Source organism: Anomalospiza imberbis, chromosome 1 (assembly GCF_031753505.1).
Source record: "Anomalospiza imberbis isolate Cuckoo-Finch-1a 21T00152 chromosome 1, ASM3175350v1, whole genome shotgun sequence".
NCBI lineage: Eukaryota > Metazoa > Chordata > Aves > Passeriformes > Viduidae > Anomalospiza > Anomalospiza imberbis.
The window spans coordinates 66221262-66243519 of record NC_089681.1 but is presented as its reverse complement, the minus strand read 5'-3'; the positions used below and the strand labels follow the sequence as shown (position 1 = coordinate 66243519).

At 36.1% G+C, this 22258-nt stretch overlaps 1 protein-coding gene across 2 annotated transcripts in view; it reads right to left on the bottom strand.

Moving 5' to 3' along the window:
• Positions 1–22258, bottom strand: part of TMEM245 (transmembrane protein 245) — a 76597-nt gene that overhangs the window by 35686 nt on the left and 18653 nt on the right. Inside the window, exons 6-12 of one of the 2 annotated variants that reach the window (XM_068195576.1) lie at positions 18223–18392; positions 13357–13380; positions 7825–7929; positions 6421–6503; positions 4200–4290; positions 3307–3405; positions 1338–1469 (exon numbers count right to left, since the gene is read on the bottom strand). In XM_068195576.1, the coding sequence (XP_068051677.1) occupies positions 1338–1469; positions 3307–3405; positions 4200–4290; positions 6421–6503; positions 7825–7929; positions 13357–13380; positions 18223–18392 (704 nt within the window). The remainder of the gene's footprint in view (positions 1–1337; positions 1470–3306; positions 3406–4199; positions 4291–6420; positions 6504–7824; positions 7930–13356; positions 13381–18222; positions 18393–22258) is intronic. The other variant, XM_068195568.1, reaches the window with a different exon arrangement.

The window sequence follows — 22258 nt, the reverse complement described above, 5'->3', positions numbered from 1 at the left end:
TGATGAGTAATGAGTTCCTGGAAATAAACAGGAAAGCAAGGCAATTGCTGGCATGTTTTTCTTGAACTTTTAAACCAGTTTTTAGAAGTAAAGCAAGCATGTTAGCTAGATGAAAATTTTAATATTAATATTTTTCATTCTTAAATATTTATTCTCTTTACAATTTTCTTCGCCTCTCTCTAGCCTGCTTAGATTACTGAAGCACACTTTACATCATGGTTTCTGAGCACTGTGCAGCAATGCTGCAAATGACACACTCTTATCAGGTAGTTTCTCCTCCTTCTGTGCCTTTTGCCTAGAACGAAACTCCACACTGATTTTAAATCATGATGTGCTGTGCATTTTTAAACCCCTTGCCTCAAGCATGCATGGCTAACTCTGAGAAAGTATCACGCAAATTTCATAATTAACTGAAAAAAGGTTTACTGCAATAAAGTTTCTTGCAATTCTTTCTTGTCTCACATCTTTTTCTATGGTAGAAGCTGTCACAATTTAAGCAGCAGCTGGGAGAGGACGGAAAAAGCACAAATGCCTATCAGTCTAAGCCAAGAGCTTGGAAAATGTTAGCTTTAACTGCATCCACAGATCTGCTATAGTGCCAGTTAGGTATAAATAATAGCCTTCCAAAACTGAAGATAATGTAATGACAACAGTTCAAGTCAAACATGAACTGTATTGGGGATTGACTCTATGTATTAAGCATTTAGGATTTAACATGATTTTTTTAGTGAAACACTTCAATTTGGATTGCTTTCAATGCTTCCTCTTTTTCTCCTCATAAGGTGAAATGTTTTTATTCAAGAATTCACACTGTGTAAAATATTAATTTCATTCTCCACAGAACTTTCATAAAAGAAGAGAAAAATAAGCTGATTTCAACCCAACAAATAATAGGAATTTGAGGCAAAAAAAAAAAAAATCAGCCCCCCCAATTTCATTGCTTGGTTTTGTTTTCACAACCTCTTAGTCAACAGCTTCTTCAATTATAACCTCAACCAATTGTTTTCTTCTTTAAAGAGAAAAGACTGCATAAAATAATGCACTGAAAATCAGCTTGCAGGTGACACAGGTAACAATATTCCTCTGGAAGACATCTGGGAAGCTGAAATCCATGAAGATGCTGAAAGCACAAGAGCTTTACCATAAACATTTCTGTTTGTTTTACAGTTATCTCTTAAATAGGCTTGCAACAATTGCTTCGGTAATTGTAAATAACACTAACAGTGTTTCCATAATTTTCCATTTACTCGAATCTATAACCTTAGTAGTACTCCAAGGAGAAACTGCTATCAGTTAAAAATTAGACCAACTTCAAAATAAGTGCAAAGAATACGTACCGAGAGAAATGTTTCGATGTTATCGTGAACAAACGATGCAACATCTTGCCAGTCCAGAATATCTCCAAGCCAGCTGTTTTGACGGTTTATGTGCCACTTGTGTCCTTTGTGTCTTCCAGAATGTGTTACATTCTTAAAAACAAAGAAAATAGACAATCTAATAAAACGTAGAGATATGAGAAAGACCAAGCTAATGCTTTAGACTGCTATTTTCTTAATGAAGAATAGATCCAACACGCATATAAATACTTAGAGCTGCTTTAACTGGCATCCCGAAAAATACCTGGAAGTACTCTCTACACTGGAAAAAATTAAAATCTGCCAGAAAACTGTAATTAATTATCCCATTTAATTACACATGCGTATGTTGTATTGATTCACCTCAGTTAAAAGTTAACTTAACTGCTTGACTGATACAATGGTATCTATTTTGCCCTTAATGAAAGAACACAAGAAAGAGGTAATGATTTCAATTATTGCCTACATAATTTACTGTTTGCAACATACAAGTTTTCCCAGCACAGCCCATAAAGTAAAATGCAAGCAGAAGTCCAAGCAACTAGTTTTCTCACGATCAGTTTCTACCTCTTCACAGGAAATGTTCAATCACACAAAACCTAAAAGCTAAACTGGATGCAGGATCGGGATTCTGACTACACACCTTTGTAACTGCAACACAACAAGGCAACAGGATATGGCCATAAAAACAACAGCTAATTCCTTAAGTGGCTCCTCCCTAATTATGAAGTTGCCTATTGCCCAGTGAATAATACCTGATTACCATCTTGAATGCCACAGGCTGGGACTGTGACAAGTGTTTCAAAGGATGTCAAAATTCTCTGTAAGCAAGCTTAAGCAAACCCGCTGACTAAAACATCCTAGTCTTTAATAGAAGGAGACTTCTCAAGTTCTTGTCTCTGATTTTTACAATAAGCATTCCACTACTTGTTAAAATTTTCTGCACACTTTTAGCCTTAGCAGCCTGAATTCAAAATGGCAGTATCTTTTTTGCCACCCATGGCAAATAACATTCCAAGTGCAGTCCCTGCACTGATTTATCTAAGAGCATTACATTTTCTGCTCATTACTAAATCTCTCTAGATGCACTGTTACACTTTGTGATTAGCAACCTTCTATAACAATCCACTGTCAACACAGAGATCTTTCTTCTGAGCTAACAATTTATTTAGAGTAAAACATATGAGTAGTTAAAAATTCCCCTCGAATAGGCCTCCTGTATTTGTAAACTGTAGGGAGACCTATCACCTGCTCATCTAGTTCTATACCAAAACTGTTATTTCTTTAATGCAGAGATCTTCTTTGAACTTTAGAGGTACTTGAAGAATAACTGCATAAAGAAAAGTGTTACTATAACTACAACAATTTAAATATACAGCAGTATTTCAGGAATATGACTTCTGGATTTGATATTTCCATTGCACAATGGCTAATGAATTGCTCTTTCCTTTAAACTGCAAACAGCACTGGCAGCATTATAACAATTTAACTCTTAGGAACTTTTCAGGATTCAGTGTACAGAACCCATTATAACGTAGCTGTAAAAATGCACTGTAAGAAACTTAATGAGAGGACAATTACTTTCTCACATTTTCAACTTAATAAAAGTTACACAAATCATGCAGAAGACCAGTTGCCTTTTCCCAAGACCTCAACAACCCAAATAATCAGCAGAAAGTGCTAAAGTATGAAATACTAATTATAAAAAGTAAAAAACTGTAAAATGGCACACACAAAAACACACTGAACTATTTAATTGTAGGACACGACTCTGGATATACTAAAACTGTGACTCTAGAATAATGTGTCTTACACATTTGAAAATTTTACCTAGCTTTTCTCAACCTTTTAACTGTCTGCTAATCTCTCCCTCAGAAATACATATTTAGCATAATTATGTTAGAGTACTAAGTGATACTTTACATGAATACCATTTAAATAAGTTACCCACCTTCACAAACCAAGAGTGATAAAGCCTGTCCCAGAGCTCCAGCACTTGTTTTTCAATCACAGCAGTGTTATTTACTTTTTCTCCTAAAATCTTATGGAGCTAAAACACATAAAAATCTTTTATTATACAGGACAGAACAAAGCAGGCATCCACTGATGAACTTCATGCTTGATGAATAACGTACGATTGCCTGTAAAGGCACATTTCAAACCCAAGTTATTAGAAAAATTAGTATCAGTATGAAATACACACTTCAGACAAAACGGTTCACAATTCAAAGACTTTGTTAAAAAACATTCTGTTGCACTAAGGACTTCTTTCTGCACTGAAAAAGAAATGCCGTCTCTAAAATTCTTAATCCAAAATCCTTGATCATATCTTTAGAGTAAATATTTAAGATGTGTGCTACATATCAAATATATGAGTAAGAATCTTGGCAAATTCTTCTGAAGAAGAATATAGCTCAATGATACAAATTATGATCTAAAAAATGTCCAGTGTATCACACCCAGCCCACTCAGAAATTAGGGGAGAGGGAGGGGCAGTGATAGCAATAGAAGTTTACATTGTCTATAATAAGACAGTCAAAGCCAGGTAAAAAAAAATTACTCAATTTTATTTGATGCATTTTCACTGGGAATCATTAGAATGATGATAGATTCTTCAGTTCTAAAGAAACTATCACCAGAACAGAAAAGACTACTGAAATCACTCACACTCTTCCTTCAAATGTCCCAAACCAGAGTGGAAAGAATAGATTTGTCAACAAAATGGTTAAACACATGGAAAAGAACTCCTGACAAATGTATTTTTATTTCTTTTTTTCTTTTATGAAATACAAGAAATGAAAACAAAAACCAAAGAATTTGAGCTTTCTGACAGCTCATTCTTACCTTGTGTGTGATCCATTCTCGGCCATACTGGTATACGTTGTTAGCTGCAGAATTGAGTGCCTTCTGAATGACCTGGGCTTCTGGGAGCCAGCTGGGGTGGGGTGGATTTTAAAGAGGGAAAACAAAGTTAACTGTTATATATTATACCCACTTCATTACACCCAAAACACATTACAAATTAACATTCTGAAACAACAAATCATTATGGTTAAATACATATATAAACTTACTACAACTCAAATGTTTCCTTCTACATATCAAGGAATAGATTTTCCCAAAAGCAAAGCAGAATTAAATCTAAGGCACATCATTGGATTTAAAATCCTCCAAGGTTCCTGAAACCTTAATTAATTTGATATCTCAACTTTTTCAGAAGAGATCTGCTCTTCAATCTCTACGTGTGCTGTTCATACAACATTATTTTTTTCCCCAGAGTTTCCTGAAAATATCATATGAAGCAGTCTTATCTAGCTGCAAACACAATCTTTTGAAATTACAAACAGAATGTAAATTGTTAACATAGTTTCCAAAAAAAAAGCAACCAGCTGACAAAAGGTTCGGACATCAGTTTTTTCTAAGTCCTCATCAAACCACCTGCTTGTGAATTTCTTCAGGGACTCACACCACTTTCAAGCAATGTACCCTACTGAGTTGTCAGCATTTTACCACTTGTGAATACAGAGCACACAATCTCTGCTTTGACTTTCTTTTTACATCTGGATTTCATTTTGTTTTGGAGCCCTTCCAAAACAAAATGAAAGCATTCAGGAAACAGAACTGCTGTATTTGTTCACCTGACTGAAGATCAACATGGAAGTTCCTCTGTCTGTGTAATGCTTCAGAAATGTTTCAAGATATTTCAATCACTCACCTCTAAACATAATACGAGCATCCAGCTCTGAAAGCTGGTAAAACTTCATGGATTTGGCAAGAGGTATTCTTACCCTTAATGAACTAAAATACAGTGTTATGGATACTTCAAATTTGAATGCAAACACTGGAAGTAAAAAGTTATACTAGAATTCTGCAAATTATTTAACTAGTACTCCAGTAGTTTCATTATGTAAATAAGCTTCTGACAGTCAAATTTCCACCTACATTAGTCCCACATATTTCCATCTTACAGCAAAACAGAAAGGCCAAACAACGTAAGAGATGCCATGAAGGAATAAAACCAAGTGCTTTAAATGCTTTCTGTTCTCATGATTGTGATTGCTTTAGTAGTGCTAAAGCATGTATTACTACAGTGGTTATTAACTATACCATTAAGTTCTCTCTTTGAAAAATTGCTTTGCTCTTATAATACAGCATCTGCTTTCTTTTAATCTTCTTAAACCACCATCATTTTTATTTAGAATGTGCCCTTGAAAGAGTCAACCATTCTTATTCTGGAGAGATTTTTTTTTTGCTGTCATTAAACTAGTATCTCACATTTACCCAATGTCTGCTTAGCTGAATCAGAATGAAAGCCACCTGGAACATGATCCCCTTAAAATCACACTTTTCAGTCTCACCTATTCCCCCTCTGATGTTCATGCAATGACTCCTTTGCTTACCAGTGTGCCTGTATTTTCCTCTAGATGCATTTCTCTCAACACTGTCTCTCTCCCTTACTACTTGTCTTGGTGCCTACTTTAGTCATTACACAGACCAAACCTTACGAACTCCCCACTGTGCACACTACACACATCTACTCTTAACAGGGATGGCCCTGCCCAACTGATTCACACCAAACTCCCCCCTCCCACCCTTGAACTCTTCTTCAGTTCATTCCAGGAACAACGTCTTCAACTCCTATTCCTTCAAATGCACTCCACATCCATCTCTCTACATGTAAAAAATAATTTAGCTCTATCTTGAAATTTTCTAGAATATTCTTTGCCAGCACTTCTCTTTCATACGAAAAAGGGACAAAATACTGATCTCATCATTCTCTGCACTATACAAGTTTCTTCTCCACAACTGCAGCTAGAAAAGCTCATAGAGTTGTCCTTCACCACCAAAATGCAATCAGTCCTCAAATGAGATACCACACTGACACTCCTCCGGAGTGATGCATACACATCTCTGCTGTCTGATAGCTTAGCTTTTACATCTGCCTGTGAGAGATACCCACATTCCTGATCACCTAGGGGATTTTTTAAATTAAAAACTATGCATAAGAGCACCTGGAAGCTTGTTCATCTACCCTATACTATTCACTTAACTTCAGCATTCTTACTTTGCCCATTCTGGGTGACTGGCTACTGTCTCATTGATCAAGCTGCTTGTGACTTGAATCATGTGAACACTCTCTTGATGTACCTAAATTCAAGAGAGAGAGCAGAAATGTTATGGAATGCAAATTACAACTCTTCCTACATTCTGAAAGAATTATTTTTGGGAGGGAGGGGGAGTGGTATTGGAAGGAAGAGGGTGGGGATGCAGGGGGAAGGTGGGAAGGGATGCAGTGACCAGTCTGTACATTTAAAAAATAATTCTTCCAGTGCAAACAACCCACTATGAAGAAAGAAGTTCCATTAACCCAAGAAACACCTAGTCAATACAATAATAAATTCTGGTCACTAGTAATAGCAAATGGAAATTTAAACCTTATCCCATCAGTGGTAAAAAATTCAACAATAACAGCAGTGCTGTCAAGAGAAGCACTAAAATACAAAGTAAAGTTTCAGATACAACTTTTTAAGCCATGGATCAAAGAAGGGTAAAAATTAATGAATACTTAGCTCTAACATGACAAACCCTGCTATGTAGTGCCTAACCAAATAAATTCTTCAGCAAGATAAAATACACCTTTTATAAATATCTTAATACTCCTTCTATGAATGTAAGGGAGCTTTAGGCAGGAACCTTTGCACAACTTCAAAAGTCTTCAATTTTAAGTACTCAACATTACATATGCCTACATTTTGGAAAAAGGAGATTGACATCAGAAGCCATTGATCTTTGTTCCATAACTGTTTTCAAGACAAACATTCAATCTCCATTGACCATTTCAAGTATGAACACAGCTCCATTACGGAAAAAGGAAAAAAAAGTACATGAGTGACCTCTTCTGGTGAGCAAAAAAAAAAAAACCCCACCCAAACTCAACCATAAACCAAACATCAATTTCAGAGAATATCTGATCATGAATCTCAGTACATTTAACTGAGAAAAGGATACCATGAGGTTGCTACAGGCAATTACAAAAACAAATTGACAAATACATCTTAATTATTTTGCATATGTTTCTGATGTGAGGTAAATTAAAGAGAAAAAAAATCTAAGTGGTTCTTCTGTTGACAAGGAAAGTATCTACAGGATGCAAAACAAATCTGTTCCTGTAATACATAAGCTAGTAATTCTTTTACTAGAATGAATTCTGTATTTACAAATGTCTATATATTAGCCTTGTCACAGAAGTAAAAATCACAGAAATACAAAGAAATAGAAACATTGAGATTCTGATATATTTTTGTATATTTTATAGTCTTGGAATGGTGACAAGTTCAACTTGTCACAGAGCAATTAGTTCCTAAACATTTAGAAAAAATCTTTAAGCAATACAATCTCATATAAGTATCAGCAACCTTCATCAGCAACGAAAATGAGCTTTATGATTATTTTCATTAGCACACTGTACCTTTGCAGTAAGGAGAAGAGCTAGCAGAAGGGTTCCTATCACCAGCAAAAATATTATGAAAATGCTGATTATTTTATCTAGCATTTTCTCCAACCACACGATAATCTGTGCAGGAAAAAAAAGGGAACAAATTATAGCACATAAATCAATCTTTAATGAAAGCAATGCTGTATGTTATGCAACAGTATTGTTATTTTTATTTACAAGCACAGTACAAAATCAGGCTCTAATCGAACAGCATTTATGCCCAAGCTTGGAAATGAACAATTAACAAGCAATGTTAGCATGATTAAGGTCATGGTATGACGTGTGATTTTGCAAAAAACATGTACACATTACCACACAACACAGCAAGCTCTCTGCAAAGCAAGCAATAATTCAACAATTACTTACTAGACCTAGAGAAGTACCTAAAGAAGACATTCATGTCAACTAGAACCCAGAAATTTGTCTTTGTTTCTTGTCCTTCAGCAACCTGGAAACTTACAGATACTGTCTGCACAGGACTTCAAAGCACAACCACAACTTTCAGATTTGAATAGCTAAGAGCCGTCTTAATGACAACAAATGAGGTATTTTTGCAAGTAATTACATTTTTAAAGCTGCCTCATCACCTTCTGAACTGAAATGGGACAGGTGGGGTTCTACATTATTGAATATCAGGCCAATTACTTAGCACTAACTATTTCTATCCACTTCCAGTCTCAGAAGGATGCTCAGCATCAGCTGAACTGACTGATACAGGAAACAGGCACATTTGTTGTTCTGTCGGTTTACAAAAAGGCCCATTCCATACATGTCCATAAGCAAATGCTGATGCCACATTTGAGTAGAGAAATTCTGATAAAGTCATTCAAAACAATGAAACTGCTCAGTCACACGACTTTGCAGAGCGCTCTGGAACACAGCAAGCTGAGCTTCATCTCATACACAAATTGACTGTTTACATAAAAAGCTGTGAAAGCACATGCAAGCATGACCAAATACATTCTTCTAGCTCCTATGGTTCAAATATCAGGTCTATTTCTATTCCATTTAGCATTACTACAGGAAAAAGCAACAGCACAATTGTAAAATTTGTGATTCACGAGAACTGAGGTCAAAGCCAATGTGTAGTAAGTGAAAGTACTTTTGAGTCCAAGTCATATATTCAACGATTAAGTTGGTAACTTTTTAGTTAGAGATCTTATAAAACTACTAATATGCATGCTAATGGTTTACATTAGTTCTTTCTTCATTATCTACCCTATCCCTACACATGAAATTGATCTGGAACAACAAACTTCTCAGACTGCTGTGTGATGATTGAATTGGTCAACACTGAAAGTCAGATCCACTATTTGACAAAAATAATAATTTTTTTTGTGTGCGTTTGTTGTTTTAAATGTACAAACTGTAACTGAGCACTTTATGTACAACAAGTAACTATTTTTAAACTTCAAGTTTTTACACCCAGCTCCTTGTTTGATCTAAATTAACACAAGTTCTTGTAACAAAGACTGTATTACATTAAGAACTGCAGAAAGGAACTCGGAAAACACAGGAGAATGTGAAAAATCTTTTGTCTTAGGTATTTTTAACCTAAGTTTGGTTTTCAACATTGCTAACATATTTCAGCCATCAGAAATGCATTGCCAGTGCAGGAGGGAAGTGACCTACTTGAAGCAGTACTGCAGCACTCTGAAAAACTTTGAGCAGCCCCTACATAGGGCACATATATAGAGGTTACCTCTTTGGAAATAAGACTGAAATGAGATTTGTTGTGTCCTTACAAGCCTCATGTACATCTGGTGATTATGCAAGAGAAGCAAGAAATGAAAGTCCTTGTTTCAAAGGACAGAAATAACAAATATCACCAAGAAAACACCACTGAATAGGCAGGGGAAGAAACCTTTATAGCATGGACTTCAAAATGAAGCTATTAAAAATTAAAGCTGCCCTCATCATTTCAGACAAAGTTCAAACTGCTATTTACTTTCTAAGTCAGAGTTTAAAGAAATCCATTAGTCTTACATATAGCACCTTAATCAGATTCACTGAATCCATGTTATTGGAAGTACTGTAAGAAATTTCAAAAAATGCTAGGCTCAATGATTGTGTGAGGGACATTCAATAGATGAAATCTCAGTGAAGGTGAGGCTGAATGCTTTAGATGTTTTGCCATGTAGCAACTACTGGAAGGTCAAGCTCCAAAAGACCAGGATAAGGACTCTCTCTGAGATGGCACAAGGTATCTTTCCCAGACACTCATAGTGATGGTTCAAATATGCCTGGACTGCCATTAAGGTGTAGCTGCAGCACATGTAAGCCCTGGATTACCTTTAATCTAGTTTGTAAAGTCATGGCAGCACTGATGATGTACTGGTACCAGCAGCAGCCTCAGCCATGAAAGCCCACTTTGTCTCTATTTACTCGGGCAGGTAGCCCAAGGAAGCCTGATGAAAACTGGCTTTGGCAAGCCTACAGGTACTGCAATTACATCTCTCCACACAGACCTAAGGGGATCCAAGTTATGTAAGTGGTACAGATACATCACAGCAGAAGACTGAATTGGACTGAGTATTGTACAAGTAAAAGCAGATGGACAACATTCACTTACGGCTATATTTACTCTTTTTTTCATTCTATTACAACGCACTTCATCCCCTACATTAACCCACAAGACCTCCTTAGGAATGCCTTACCTTTTCACACTCATGTTAAATAATGAATAGGTGCAGGTAAGCTGCTCACTGCAGGGAAGCTGCACTTTTAAATGCCTCTGTGGTTGTACTTATCACCAAATCAGGTCCAGACTTCACACTTAACCCAATCCTGCCAGAAGTCCCTTTACACCCTTCCTGTAAACCATGGGCATGCACACAGAGACAAACATGTACTGACTAAACACACTCGTTAGCCAGAGGTCATGAAGTTTTATATTCAGTTCCAAGCTTCTAATCCAAAAGTTAGTCACCAGCAGAAAGCTGAGGCTGCCACAGCATTTGAGATTATGCAAAGGTAAAGGAAAGCCAGGCTCCTAAGCTACAGAAGGTCAACTTGTGAAAACAAACTGAAATATTACTGATTTGTGATAGTTTTTTGTGGACAGTCTATCTTTTATTGTCACAGTTTTGAAAGGAAAAGTTATGGAGGTTTTTATTTTAATTTAGCTCACTGTAAAAAAGTTTTTTATCATTGAGTTACATTCTATTAGAAAGCTCCTCAATAATTTGCAAGTACTCCCTCTTTTAACTTTTGGATGATGACACAAACCATATTACACTAAGCTGTAACAGAACTATAGTCCATACTTAAAAATCAGAAATCCTACTATCTAGACAGGTTCTCCATGTTATGCAGTATGATACATCATCTATGAATTAATATTTGCAGGTTTCATACCGCATAGCCTTCAGAGCAGTAGTTTTTCTAGCATGTTTAATTTACTATATTACCCAAACAGTGAAGTACATCTAGGCATCTACTTCATTTTTGATTAAAACTACATAAAATTACCAACATGGACTTTTATATTTTTTCTGTAAACAGCTCTGCTATTTATGAGGATTTTTTCCCCAAGACGTTCCTTAGACGTCTCATTTCCCTTTACTTAGTTAATATTTGAAGATAGCATCTCATTAATATCATCTGCAGAGAATAAGGGGAAGTCTGTAACCAGAATACATCTCAAGGTTATGGTGAAATGAGTCAGCTGAGTAGTTAAGCTAGAATATGTAGAGAACAGTCTTAGTGAGGTCTCAAGTCTACCTACACCAGTATCCCTCCAAAAGCAGCAGAAGAATTTAGCAATTCCTTCTAAAGACTCCTGACACAGACAATGTTTTTAAGAACAAATTATGCCAGACTGACTGAATCTATTCTATATTCTGGGCTATATATACACCATGAACAGGAATCAAAAAGCCAAGGTTTATCACTAGCAGTCATAATCAACCATCATTTCAAACTCTATCCACATCCATATGATTTTAAATTTCCTGCTGGATTATCAGAAATTTATGTCTGTGGTCTCTGAAGTACATCCCCTCAAAGACAGGAAAAAAAGAAGAAAGGCACAAAAGGAATCACCTTTTAACTGCAGCCAGTGTTCTGTAGTACAAATCCCCTCCTTTTTCTGCCTCTGCTAGAGTGTCACTTTTTTTTTAATTTTTAAAAAAATCACCAAGACAACAAAATTAACCCACTGGTTGCACATTTTTTCACTTTTTTAAAATCTTGATTATAATATTATTACTGTATGTTCATGCACAGAAGTCAATACTGTATGTAATACATAGGACTTTCAGGATTTCTTACTTATGAAACTGTAAAGTAAACCAACAGTTTTCAAAGATAACTCCAAGGAACTAAAAAACCATACTCTGTTAAGAAATTATATCCATGAGGTTTTGCCAAATAATGCAAATTTCTAAACTAAAAATAAATTCCAGACATTTTAACATTTAAAGTTATTACAGTTAAATTGGTTTTGCAACCTACCAGTACTAAGGAAAAAAAGTCCATATCTACTCATATGAATTTTCAACAAAAATGACAAATGACAGAAAAAAAGCAGTTAAGACTACACTTTCTCTTGTGGGTCACCAAACTCACCTCTTCACCTGAACTCTGCTAATAAACCAGTATCTAATTAAAAAAAAAATTATGACAGATTATGGTTGCGCATATTTACTAACCACATAAGTCACTCACATAAGATAAATATTTCATAGTTGGGAAATAAAAATGTAATTTTAAAAGAGGAGAAATACAGTCAAGGGCAAAAGAACATTTAAAATGCCCCTCTTCATGGACAATTATAACTCAACCATGAAAACATATCACACAGTTTTAAAAGCCACACAATAGGAAAAAAATATTTTAACTACACCAACTATCAATATTTTTTTTTTTAACTAGCATTTTTCTTCCCTTCAGACTTGTTAAGGTCCAGCATTTCTGAGGCCATGCAAAGTCTCATTTTGTATGCATTCAGTGCTGGTACACTACATACTATGCCTGTGTACACAGGCAAGTTTGGCACTTCAAAAGTAAAAGACTGACAGCACCCAGTGAAACCAGTCCCTGAACTATTTGCAAGCACTTACAGCTTTACAACTGTGCTTCACACCCTCAGCACTCCCATGGTAATTCGGTTAACTGATGCTTTCCCTGAGCAGAGAACAGCTCTCCAGACTGGGAGAAAACTGGATTTGTTAGCTGTACAAGTGAGGACCAGGTGGAGATCAACTATTCTTAAATAGAAGTGCCCCTAAATCACTCTAGCCCTTGAAAGGCTAATGCAATCCTCTGCTCTGCTAAACATTTAACTATGTGCATTCAGTGGAGTAGAAGAGATCAGATAGAATTATATGACCTTCAATAGCTTATACCCAGAGCTGGAAAAGAGCCATTTGAGAGAGAAATCTATATGAAGCAAGGCATGTTAAGGAGTGCTCATGCTGCAAAATAAAAATAAAAAATAAAAAATAAAACTCCCCAAAACCACAGAATCCATTAGCTGGAATCATAATTTTTCTGTTTATTTACCTTCTTATTAAGCCAGTGCCACAGCTTGTCAGTGGCAGGCGGAGATGGAAGAAAAGGGAAAAAAACACAACACAGTGGAAAATTATTGAAAAATGCAGTAATAGGGAAAAAAAGCAATGAGAGGCAGGCAAAGTCATCCACAGAATGAAAATGAAATTGTTCTGGACACAAAGGTAAATTGCAATAGGAAGAAAAGATCATAACAAATTCTAATGCAAGAATCTGGGTTTTACTACTAACATGCACTTTTGAAACAAAGAGGGATATAACAAATATGAACAGCTTTCATGGTACCAACAGAGCTATCAGCACAATCTGGACAGTTCCAGTTTAATTATACTGAGAGCTACCATCACATTTCAGAGCAGGACTTGTACTCTGAGAAGGACATTTCAGCAAAACACCAAATCTTAACATGAGGTACTAGTTTGTGGCATTAATACTGCCATTCAGGCATTCAAATATTTCCATTCTATGCAGTTCAAAACACTCCTATTATGTCAATTACTCTTGGACAGATTCCATTATGTTTTTTTGGTACAACATTCATATTAAAGCATTCATATTCAATGACACAACATCAAATACATAATTAAGTCTGATATACATAAAGCAGTAAAATGTAGATCATATAAATATACAGATTTCATGTAATTTTCCTTGCACTTCTTGAAAGTCAATTTCTCCTTTGGCACTAAATTTATTTTTCTTTACCAATGCTCATCCACATGCTCAAGTATACCCATTTCAAGACCTAGTTTATGAAGGACTATAGTCCTAATTCTAACCATTGCTAATCATTAGTAGCATAATCAAAACAGAGAAGAGCTTTAATGCTGTTATTCATCTCTGTTAGAGATTAAGATCACATAAGTGAAGTTTTTTCCTCCCTGAAAACAAGACGATTGAATTCTCAGTAAATCTAACATGTTAGCCAGTTGCCAGAAATTACATTAGCTCCCAATAGAAACAAAAGGTATGAATATTTCAAATTTATAAAAACCTCATAATGTTGATTAAGTTAGAACCAGATTTACAAAGAAACATGAACATTAGGAAATATGAAAATAAAATCTGTCACAAAGCACCCACGTTTACTAGCATCTGCTACTTAGGGAAAGAGTCACAGTCAGAGAAATGAATTACAAGGCTTCAAAAGCCTCAAACTGACACTGTAGAATTTGTTTCTACTTTACCTCTTCACATATGGAATAATTTATCTGTGAAAAAAGGGGTTGTTTTCAGATTAAATTACATACTTTTAACTTTACTTCTGTACTTTAAAACCTACTATTTGTACCTGAGGTTCATTTCGGAAAAAAACATAGATCTTGTGGCTGTATTGCTCCACTTTGCAATTCCATACAAAATACAACAAAAGAGCCCTAAGATTTTAGCAGAATGTGAAAGGAAGTCTTTGGTATTTTTCTATAACTTCAGCCTCCAGGAACTGGATGATAAATACAGTAACTAGGAAATAACATTATATGTCCAAAATAACAATATTTTTTATCAAAAATTAAAACAATACCTGAGAGGCTCTACCTGCCTATTAGTTTACCAATACTGATGTTTAAGTGCTTCTACCAATGTAATCAACCTATATTTGAAAATATGCTACAGCTTAATTCTAATCTTCAAGTTATCCAAAATTAATAAGTCTATAGCAACTTTTCCAGTATTTTATTGGAAAACTATTCATCTAAGTTCTTACATGTCTATGAAAGCATTTTCTGTAATAGAAGTACTGGCAGAGATTCTGCTTGTTTTCTGTGCTTAGTTAAACTATGTGCTGAACTTGCTACCAGCAGAAATAGAAGTTGACTTTATCCAAAATCCAAACAATCTAAATAATCCACATATAAAATTCTAGTGCACTCTACCTAAAAAAAAAGCATATAACAACTACATGATTCACTCAAGTACATCAGAAAGCATGCATGTAAAATATAAGTACATTCTAACAAGTAGAAGTCCAGTGCATGCAGCTGAGCCACTGCCAATACTGCTAAACTCCCTCACAAATTCTATAATCAAACTGCAGTCATCACATTGTAAGACAACAGTCTTCTTTAAAATAAAAAAAAAATCAGTTAAGAAAATTATTAATTCTCTACTGTTGATAAGAACACATGTGATACCCCATCTATTAAGTTTAGGATGGTTCAGTGGCTGACAAGAGAAGTCTCCCTACTCTCTCTTCCAGGAAGTCTCTCACATCTGAACTGCTGTCTGCTGACTCTCCATGAGCAAATGCACAGCCATGTACTAAAGAATACAGTAACAACATCCTATTTTCATAGTCCATGTTTAAAGGAGACACATCCATACAGAGACTGACCTAGTGCTTATAAAACCAATAAAATGCAATGCCCTTTCCCTTCTCATGACCAGAGTTTCTCTTCATTTCAAATTTTTCTGCACTTCAAGGAGAACCAGGGGTAAATGAGAATTGTGAAAGAAGAGAAGCAGTTCTCTTCTTGATGGTTTTGTTTAAAAAACAGATGTAATCAGTAAAGGTCAGATTTGCATGCATGAGCAGTACTCACCCATTTCTCACAATGGGTTATTTTCCAGACTACCTACACTAGCCTCCTAAAATTTGTTTGAGAAAAAGACATCCCACTCCAAGATATGTTCTTCATTCTCACTACATTTCACTCAAATCTGGAACCATATCCTAATTGGGCATACCATGTTTGCCAGCCCAAGTACTACCACTAAGTATTTGTGTGAAAAAGACCTTGTCAATGGCTGGCTGTACTTGGCTATGAGTCTCAATACATCCTGATGCTAAGATTCAGTTTCCAACTAACTCAGGATACCAACAAAACACCAAACCAAACAAAACCCCTAAGCAGATCCAGCTCCCATGAAAATAAGCTAAAAACAAAATACTAAAAATTAAACTTCTAATTGCAAAGGAAATGATCCCTCAGTCTTGGTTTCTCACACACACCCAATAAAAGGTAAGCTGAAACAATTTACTCCTCAAATTTCTGTTTTGTGTTTGCGTATTTTTTACTTCCTCTTCAACTGTGCCTACTGAATCCAAAACATTCAGTAATCCAACTTAAAAAATCTTGCAAGGATGTAATTTTTGTTCCTCTTGTTTCCCTGTCCCTACAGAAAACGTAACTGCCAATAGCCTGTGGCATTGCTTCCCAAATTCTGAGATACTATGCATCCATCATCCTACAATATACAGAATAAGCACAGCCAGTAGAACTTAAAAGATATGGGGAAGTATTAGTGTGATAAGCACTGGAAGACTACACATAATTCCAGCCACCCACGATAAATGCTGACTGAAACAGAATTAGAATAGGCACAAATGAGGACAACAGAATAATGCAGATTATCAAGTGCCCTTCTTGTAATGTCTGGGAAAACTAAACTGCTTTAATACACAGAACACACACTCAGGAGGAATACAGCTGTCATCTAAAAAATGGAGGGGTGAAGGGAGATGGGGAAATGAGTTGGTCAACACTGTTCTGCTTAGACAAAAACAACATGTAAATAAACTGACCTTAAGTACATTTAAGCTGAAGAGCAAGAGGTTCTGCTGCACATTAAAGCCCTACCTTCTTTAAGGAGAAAAGACTTGCTGGAATTAGGAAGGATACCGTATCATACAGTTATACAATACAAGGATACCAAACTTGACAACTCATGAACAACAATACATTAAACATTGTGTCCAGAGTGGCTTCTTACTTACAGAACAAAATCTTTTTATGAAAAGCTTTGTATAATGTAAGCTTTTATCCCCACATTAGTAATTTTCACTACCTTTGGAAAACCACTTTATTGTGTTTATAGCTGTATTTTGAAGGGCTTTTCCTTTTTCAAATTCTTCCTCAATGAACCCTGTGAAATAATCACTTTTTTCCTACAGATATTTTAATACTTTTGTTGCCCTTTTGTCATCCATCCACCCACTATATCCAGGCTTAAGCTCCTCCCTCTCCTATAGGAATTCAGAGCTATAAACTGCGAGACCAATCTGCCAAGGTACAGATGCTCTGACAAATGTACTTACAGGGCTCAGCTCTTCAGTTATTGAAATCCAAAGATAAAGGCTATTTCCAGAGTAGAGAATACTTCAACAACACAGTTACAGAAAGCACATTCTTACACAGTGCCATAGCTATTACAAACAAAATAATCCATCTATCCGTTTACATGAAAACTTAAAATTCTTATCGAAAGAAACTATAAATTTTCTGGAGCTTTCCAACTATGCAATTTGCAATGCAAATGTAGGCATATTTTGCATGGGGAAGAAGGGAGGGGTACACAGAAGACTTATTCTATGGCATTTCCCAAATACTTTATCCCACATATTTCTTCACTTACAGAGGGAAGACTCACTTCTGTACCACCATACTACTGAGTGCAACAATTTTGCTTCCACACAGTACAGACAAATAGATCTGAACTAACTTGGGCCCTACTTACCAGACACAATGGTCTGTTTTTAATTAAATTTTCACATAAGAAGTAGCAACATTTTATCCCTCAGACTAAAGCTCATTAGGTTTAAATTCAAAATCTTTGTAAGCAGGTAGGATTAAGAGAACTTTGCCTTACTAAGATAAGGAATCTTATAAAGGTGATTCAACATTTTAAGTGACTTCTGTAAAGGTCTGCATGCAACAATTTAACAAATTTAAATGCGCACTTAAGTGTGAATAGTGATAGAAGAGACAATTTAAAATACACCATAAAACAGATGCAGTTTTACATGAAAGACATATCCATTAGTGACAGACATTTATTTTAGAATTAAAGCATCTCAGAATATGGTGAACAGAGAATAAAACAAACTTTCAAGTTGCTTAAGGAAGTAACTAGAAATACCTTACTGTCAAGCTTTAGCATAACACTTCCAAGTCCTCTGATGGGCCGTGGAGCAAGAGCTTCCTGACGTTCCTTCACAAAATTTTCAACCAGCTGCCACCAACTTTTGCAGTGGCTTGCCATGAAGTTCAAAACTCCAAAATGAACCACAAATTTTTTAAGTGCCCAAACTGTAACAACAAGAAGGAAATTTAGTATCAGAGATTTCAGAGGAGCACCACAAGACTACTTATCTATTATATTCTGGAAGACTGATGAAAAAAAAAGGAAAATACTCTTATTTCCCATTAAAAACTTCTGGAATTTGCCAGTGTTTTTAGTACTAATCTTCTCACTGGTTTTGCAGCTGTGCTTATCCACATGGAACTTAGATGACAGCACAAGAAAAGTGACTGCACACTACCCAATAATGCAGCTTAGACTTGATCAAGGCCTGGGATAAGGTGCCACTCCATTATTCCAGTACAGTGGATTTCTTCCATATCCACATACACACACACCATGCCAAATGGCTCCACATAAAGTACCACAATCAGAAATTAACAGCACTTTACACATAAAAGAAAATTTTCAGCTGAAATTCTTAAGCTTTAGGCCTTCTAAGTTGTTAAAGTGTATCTTTCCTTCAATAACTGACACCACATCATGCCAAAATTCACAGTAAAGAAGCATCCATTTAAATCTTCTTTTGAAATATTACTAATAAGATTTTTCTTTTAAACCTTAAGAAAAAGCTATTTGTGATTAGCATTTTATCTTGGCAACACAGGACACTGAACTTTCTATCACTATATGTAACTTTAATAAATCTTTTTTTTTCTTACTGTGACTATTCTCCAAACCAGGTTCATTACTTACTGCCATACACGAGCTCCACAACAGTTGGCAGTACATCACTTCATCATCAAAAATTCACATCGTGTTTCTACTTGGAGACGTGTAAAATGGCATACATAGCCAAAAAGGTTAACTTTTACTGCCTACAGGGCATTTATCCAAGAGCCACAGGAGATTATTCTCTGCAAGCAACACGTGTAATAGTTTATGTTATTGCTTTTATTTTGGAGAGCCAGCACAAAAATGTGCTGAGGTTTAGTTTACTTACCCTTTGGCACCACCACGTGGCAAATATGGGACATATTCTCTTGAAGAAACAGAATAATCCAATAATTTCTCCAATAAAATGAATGGCAAAGATACAAAAAAGGAGAAAATACAGTGCAAGTGCCAGCACTGAACTTAAAGGCTCAAGTTCTGTATGATGAAATGCAGCTCATGGTCACAACACAAACTGCTGCTCAGCAAAGCCAGGCAGGCTTGCATTTTACAAGGTTAACAAGATCCTCAAATGGCATTCTAATCTTGCACTGTTATTTAAGAACCAGTGTTTACACAGTATATTCTAAAATAAATGATTGTACACTCATTGCAAAGGAGGTGCTACAGTCAAACAGCTGTAATCATATTAAGTTAAAAAGAGACAAGAGAGGAAAATCTAAATGACTGTTATTAGAAAGCAGTGAGCAAAACAAGAAAAAGTCTGCACAGTAACAAGTTCCAAACATCTGCAGGAAGCAGAAAATTACCTGAAAACTACTAAAAAAAAAAAAAAAAAAAAAAGGATACAACAGAAGCAAGGAAGCAAATGAAAGATCTTAAAGAGACAATACCAGGATTTCCAGGCTCAAATCACTCAATAAAATGCTGCACGTGTTCCACAATGTGTTTCATTGCTTAGCTGTTCAATTCATAGCAGTTCTTTCACCTTTTCATTTTATGGTATAACATGGTATCATTTTCCCACCCTCTACACTAAGCAGTTTTAAAAGACCATTTCATTCCAACTGAAGTATAAATATATTCAAGGAAAAATGTAAATGGTACCAAGATGTTTCTAATAATCTAAATGCTACATCATATGAGTCCACTTCACTAATATAAGGAACTCTGGTAAAATTAACACCTTTCTGTTTAAGGTTTTGGGGAGGTGTTTGGGGTTTTTTTTACATACTAGAAGCATCCTCTTTAATGTCTTAAAAGTGTCTCAATTTATTATCAGTCTCTTTAAACTTGAACCATTACAAGGAATCTTGCTTTATTAGCCTTCCTATTTTCCTACTATTTTTTACTATTACCTCTCTTTTAGCCATGCAGATTATCATCACTCACCTTCTGACACTTAAAGTAATCCACTGTTCTAAGTTTAGCTCTGTTCATCATTATACTGCCTATGTGTAATATTTTTCTGATGATTCAGTTCTATGCCACGAAAGAGCACATCATGCCCAGTGTCACTGCTAAGGCAACAAGTCACAAATATTCCCAAAAGTAATTTCTCTTTTGGCTTGAGTTTATTGCTTGGGTAGTTATTTTAGACCTAATGATTGTCAGGAGGAGTATTCATCTCTCTCATTTAGAAGTGCACTTTAATCTGGACTTGTGTGGCTCAAGCTTAAACCATTAACTTCTGTCTAAGTGCAGAACTGCTGCTTCCCTTCTTCCTCACACGTAAATGTTTCTGAACAGTGGTTAAGTTACTCCTTGACTTTTCAGTAAACTAGTCACGTAAGCTCTGCTTCTAATAAGTCTAAAATTTATTTTCTAATTGCTTTTTCACTCGTGATTGCCATCTCCCATGACACCCAGACACCAAAACTGGGAAGTTCCTTCTGTAGTAACTATACTGGAATGAAACAAAGGTCAAACCCCTCTCTGCTCTTACCCTGCATTCAGCTATTTATATGTCTTGCCATCACATTACCCTTTGCTGCTGCTACAGTGCCACAGCCAAAGGTGCAGCTGTTCCTTTCTCCATACCTCAGAGTTCACAGCCCTTCAAATAGCTAAGTGTGACCCCAAGTCACAATTTCCAGATGGTTTACAGTAGCTTTGTGTACTGTGCACAGACCTCAAGGCAATGGTAGCAGGGTGGCCTCTGGGGTGGCCACCATGGGAAGAGACCAGGGGTTGCCTTGTCCCAGACACAGCTCCGGGTGGCTTCACAACAGATCCATCACTGGGCAAAGCTGAGCCCATCAGGCATGGGTGTGGTGCTTCAGTGGAAATGTATCTAAGGAAAGGCAGAAATCCCTGGGCAGGGAGAAGAGGGAACACAGAAAAAGTGACTAGAGAGGAAAAAGGAACAGAGGGATGAAGAGAGGTAATGAAAAGGCCAGGGAAGCAGAAGTGCTCTGCAGTGGAGCAGACACACCACTCAGAGGGACCATGGCCTACAGAAGAACCATGCTGGAGCAGGTACACCTCTTGAAGGGACTGTGGCCTAGGGATAAGGAAAATCCCGAGCCCGTGTCTCCCTAAAGGGAATGCAGCTCTCAGATAAGCCCACATTAAAACACTGGAAGAATGACTGGTTCTGAGGTTATTTGACCACTAGCTGGGGCCAATCCACAACACTTAGTAAAAAAGAAAATAGGTACATTCAAGTGTTAAACATATTTTAAAATGCTAAAAACTAGCATTTTAACTGAAGTTTAGAGAAAATCCAAGCAAACTAGGAAACTCTGTTTAGAGTAGGGGAATGGGAAGAAATGCCTTCCAATTCATAGTAGCTCACACATACTCCTAGAATTCCCATTTTCCCTTTGCACTCCCCCAAAAGAGTAGAGGAACAAGTGGAATCCAGTTTTAAAATAATATCTTTTCATAGCTATGGTAACTACTCCAATTCTTGCCTGATATATAGGAGAACAGATGCATATAGATATGAAGCAACAAATCTAATTAACCTCAGACCTAAAATTGGAACTAAATTTATCTTGTGACTCGTCCACAGTGCCTAGCAACCCATTTTTTACAGAAATTAAAAGTTAACATGAGCTCTACTTCACTATTGAATAACAGCTAAAATATTCTTCATTTATAGGTGCAAAAATATGAAAGAATTGACATCAGGAGGAAGAAAAATTAACTGGTCCAAACCAGAAGTATTCTTACTATGTAAGGTATGGCACTACTTTACTCCAGGTAACTACAATAGTCAATGGACAAAGCAATTTAACAGAGTTGTCCACTACAT